This window comes from Trachymyrmex septentrionalis, unplaced genomic scaffold, assembly GCF_001594115.1.
Source record: "Trachymyrmex septentrionalis isolate Tsep2-gDNA-1 unplaced genomic scaffold, Tsep1.0 scaffold158, whole genome shotgun sequence".
In the NCBI taxonomy this organism is placed as follows: domain Eukaryota; kingdom Metazoa; phylum Arthropoda; class Insecta; order Hymenoptera; family Formicidae; genus Trachymyrmex; species Trachymyrmex septentrionalis.
In genome coordinates this window covers 1,863-6,825 of record NW_017304736.1, presented here as the reverse complement: position 1 = coordinate 6,825, position 4,963 = coordinate 1,863, and the positions used below count along the sequence as shown (strand labels likewise).

The 4,963-nt window shown below is 30.7% G+C and overlaps 2 protein-coding genes and 1 pseudogene across 2 annotated transcripts in view; 1 reads left to right on the top strand and 2 right to left on the bottom strand.

Annotated features, from left to right (window-relative positions):
* Positions 1–163, bottom strand: part of LOC108745893 (carbonic anhydrase 1-like) — a 1,780-nt gene extending 1,617 nt beyond the window's left edge. Inside the window, exon 1 of the mRNA XM_018482302.1 lies at positions 40–163. Within this exon, the coding sequence (XP_018337804.1) occupies positions 40–55 (16 nt within the window). The 5' untranslated portion in view covers positions 56–163. The remainder of the gene's footprint in view (positions 1–39) is intronic.
* A 533-nt stretch (positions 164–696) lies between these two features.
* LOC108745896 (MYCBP-associated protein-like) lies at positions 697–2,671 on the top strand. The gene has a single exon (XM_018482305.1). It carries the CDS (start codon positions 800–802, stop codon positions 2,669–2,671), a length of 1,872 nt encoding a protein of 623 aa, XP_018337807.1. The 5' UTR covers positions 697–799.
* A 213-nt stretch (positions 2,672–2,884) lies between these two features.
* On the bottom strand, positions 2,885–4,330 carry LOC108745899 (annotated as a pseudogene).
* Between the last annotated feature and the right edge of the window lie 633 nt (positions 4,331–4,963).

Genomic DNA, 4,963 nt, shown 5'->3' with positions numbered 1-4,963 from the left:
ATATATATATATATATATATATATATATATATATCCCACCTGTCGAAGAATTCATGCTGATATATCATATGATATGCATTACTTATAAATTTAAATGTAAATGCTCCATTATAACATTTCATCAATTTTGCTTCGTCTGAACTTCATTTCAAATATTTTATCGATACTGAGCATTATCGATAATAGAGCACTTTCCATATTTAAAATAAAAATGCATTTTTTAAGAAAGACCCAAATTTGTGCCATTTATTTTCTTATATCATACATTTTTTAATAGGTTACTGGCATAAATTAATGATATTAAAACTATTTATTTATATATGTATGTGTACAAATGTGTGTGTGTGTGTGTGTGTGTGTATGCGTGGCATGTATACCACTCACCTACTAAAATTAGAAAAGAAATTTTTTTTTAATTAAAATTAAAACAAGCCTTTTTATTTTAAAACTTTCAATTAAATTAAATTTAAATATTGAAATATAAATTTAATTTAAAACTTTGATAAATTTTTAAAACCTTTTTTTGATAACTTCCTATTAATAACCTTACATGTTTAACCTATTTAACGTAACTGTCACAACAACAAAAAAATTGATATATGACATTGAAATAATTAATTAGCATCACGAAAAAAAGGTAATATTTCCTTCATTTATAAAGAAAAAGGAAGAAATATGGCAACTATAATTAAAAATAACGGATTTACACATAAAATAAATTTAGATTCTTATTCAAGAGGACTAAGACGTTGAATATAAAAGGTAGACAAATATAAAATAATCTTTTGATTCTTTGAAAATGGACTTTGCGCGAAAAATCGGTAAAGAGCCTGAGCCTCGAACTTGGAAAAAGATTCGTCAACCACTTGTAACAACTAAAGATAACCTTCTCTCTGAAGATACATCCTTTTCGGAAGATCGTGGCTTCATAAATTGGAAGAAGTGGCTCGCCGACCGTAAGAAGCAAAATCGTTACATCGAATTTGTTACCGGTCGTTCGCAGGACGAACAGCTACAAAATTCCTCGGAAAAGTTTCGCTCTTTCATTGAAATGAAAAACCTGATGGAACACGCTGCTATACCCATAGTCACCGATAAGTATCGTGGTAGACCGGAATTTTGGAAAATGCCCGAATTCCTGCCAGATCGTGGCGATGCTTGTCTACCGGAAGTATCCTTGACTCTTAGCAAAAAGGATCTGACTTCGGATTTAATGCATGTCGGATTACCGGACTTAATAGCAAAGGAACGTGATCTCGCCACTCAAAAAAAGGAGAAATTCTGGAAACGCAGCGAATATCTAAAGACGCGTAAACTCGAACTTGCTGAAAAAATCGCATTGCTGATGCCTAAGGAACCGGAAATGGCAACATTGGCCATTCAAGGACATGCCTATCAAAAAAAGAAACTACCGCTACTACGAAAGCCGCCAATAACTATTGAAACTAGTATAGAATCCGAAGATGATCCTCACGAGGACGCTGATGAGGCAGTGATTTTAAAGATTCAAGACCGAGAATTCGTCTGGCAGAAATCTCTTTTCAGACCGGAGCCAGTGGACACCGATCCTATTATTTGGTCTCTGACTTTTACAAGTAAGAGCGATGAACAAATCGAAAAAGAGATCGTCTTAGAAAATAAAGGAACCCGCGTTATAGAATATCATTGGCGATACTCGCCCTTTCGAACGGACAGCATATTCTTCGAAAAGCACGGCAGTCAGTTCTTCTTCAACAAGACGAAAGAGCTCATACTTCCAGGACAGATCGTGAAGATCAAGGTATGGTATCGGTCCAAAACATGCGGAGTTTTCACCGAATACTGGCGATTCATTACAGATCCAAAATTAAGCTCCTCGACGTTTATATTTCGATTTTGGGGCTACACAATCGATACTCAAAATATAGAATTGATCGATCACCAAATGATCGACGAATATCTGAATCGTTGCATTCGAGACTCAACGATACGTTCGATTATTAAGGAAATCTTAGATAGAGTGGAGCACAGTGAGCCACCAGAGCCCCCTTATAAAATGTTAATTTCGCAAAAGGAGCTGTTTGCCTCTCTGAATTCCGATTATCATTATCATCCGAATATCGTAATGCAATTACAGAGAATATATTCTGATGTAACCGATGAAAGCACATCGACTTGGAACTTGTCGCTGGATTCTCTCCGAGATATCCTTTTACAGATAGAAGATACAAACTATAAACGCGACATGCTCACCCGATTTAACGAACTTTGCAAGCAGAGTCTCAGACCAAGATTGTTTGAATCCGATGTTGAATATTACAATAAATATGACGCTGTGTATAATATTTTGTGCGCATTTGCGAATCTGTTTGAAAATGAAAGTGAACTTGTGAAAAGAAACAGTCTAATACAAGAAGAGCCTACAACGCCAATAAAAGTTAAACAGAAATTGACGCCTTTGTTTCAAAGATCCAATAACAGTTTGCGAGAAGTACAAAGCAAAACATTAAATGATCAACCAGAAAGTACTGTATTAGTGCAGGAAGAAAATAAAAGTTTCGGTTTAAATTTACAACTTTACAGAGAAATATTTTTTATTCGCATATATAAAGCTTTGGAGGAAGCAATAGAACGAGTTTGCGCCAGTATTGACTCTTTCCATAGACTTAATGAGTTAAAGTTTAAAATATAACGGTAATCATATCACCTATTTTCAAACAATAACAGATGATAAACCTTGAAATTTTTAATAATTAATTTATACGAAATGTATTGTACATATTTTATTATTAATGTAATGTAAGAGATTATTTTAATTTATGCGTGTTGCGAACATTGAAAAATTATTTTAGAAAATTTCTGTTAAAATGTTATAAGAAATTAAAAACGTTAAAGATCTGTAATAGTTTATTAAGTTTAAGGCAATATATAAATTTTTCTTAAGAAACAGCTAAAAATACTTGTTGTCCTCGTAAAGGTTGAACGTTTCTCCAATTCGATTTTATAAACTCATCATCTTTATTCTTTAATTTTCGGAACTCATTAAGCTGGAAGTTTTATTAGTTATGTATTTATTATATCCGTTTTATCATTATATTTTTTTTAATAATACCAATATTCCATCAGTATCAAATATTAATTGTATCAATAGTACTGTAATAACTATATAGAAGATAATTACTGAAAATTATTTAAGTGATTTTTGCATTCATAAATTTGATATAAATAATTCAAATTAAGTAACTAACTTGACAAGATTGTATAGGAATAATGACTGGGAATACAATCCACGTAGCGCATTTCAGATTAGAATCACCACTGTGGATCCTTGATATATATAATAACTTGGACAATCTGTTGCTACTCGCATCCAAGCTAAAGAATCTAAACATCACAAAATATTATCAAATTTTAAACGCTATATAAAACATATCATTCTATTCTATGAATATTAACTTGCTACAATATTTGTCTCTGATCCAGCATTCTGAATATATTTTAGATTTTCAGAGATTCTTTCAAATTTGACATTGTTCCATTGATTGGATCCTGATTGAACCTATGTGTGTAAACCAAAATTGTTAATAATAAATAAAAAATAAAACATAATTATATATAATCAAATATACCAAGAATAAATAAGTTAACACGCAAAGACCATCTCGACGTTTTAAACATTCTTCGAAAGTAAGGTATTTTTTATTCCAATGCACTAAATGGCATTCCATGGAATACCTAAATTAATTTTAGATAAAGTTCATTACAATATATTGAAAGTTATACTAAAAAAAACTCAAACGAGATAAAGTTATACATGCAATTTTTTAATTATATTATTGTATATTGTTCTTCTTAAATTAATTAAATTATATTATTGTATCATATAAATTACATTGTTGTATATTAGTGTATATTTTACATCTTACATTATAGCTATTAAAAGTTACTTGATAAGCATTCTTACCAAGTACCATTGATCATATGTTCAGCACCTCTACAATCATCTTCCCCCCAATGAAAATGTGCATCATGAAATTCGTATACGTTATTTATGAACGGTCCACCAGATACTGTTAATGGGATCCTATCGCCGTTCAAAAAAATAATTGCTGACAAAGAAATTTAATATCTAATCACGTAACACAATGTTAATAAAATTATTTTAATAAAGTGGCCATTTAAGATTAATAGTGGAAATCTTGTACGTCGCACAATTTTATTGTTTAAATCGATCGGTGCCTGACCATTTTTTAAATCTTAAAAAATATATTCCCATATAGTATATAATTTAAAACACGCATAACCTAATATCGTCGCTACTATTTCTAATGCTTCACTTACTTGTAATTTTTATATAACTCGCCATTACTGTACTAATTATAAATTATTTGCCGCGAAACAAAATATAATTAGAAAATTTGATACAAAATGTAAACGTATTTTTAAATTATGTGTCATTTTACATTATATATTAATTTAAATATAAATCTAATAAGTTATTAACTTTTGACGTTGGCAGTTATACGTACATTATATGCAGTCACATATTTATACAGTTATATTTCATATAGCCATAATCAGAGAGAAATCTGAGAGAGGACATAAGAGCCTGTTTATTATTAAGACCATCTTAAGTACAGTCTTCGTGTCACGAACCAATCAGAAAAACGTTATAGTGCATCTTAGGACATTACTTAAAATGGTCTTAAAATAAGAACTGACTACGAATACCGGTCTTAAGAGCTATCGCAGACAAAATCTCGTAACAATAAGCGTACAGCATAAAGTTAAGCCGATGAGCCAATCAGAATACTACTTCGGATTTACGTAATCTGACGGAAATAGAATAGCAGTATACTTAACCGTAAGACAAATTTCAACTAGTTGAATTAAAATTAATTGCGTAGAAGTATAAATTGCCCTTTTAATACACATATTTTCTATATTATCGCGTTTCATCATGAATATTTAATGTGTGATCTAT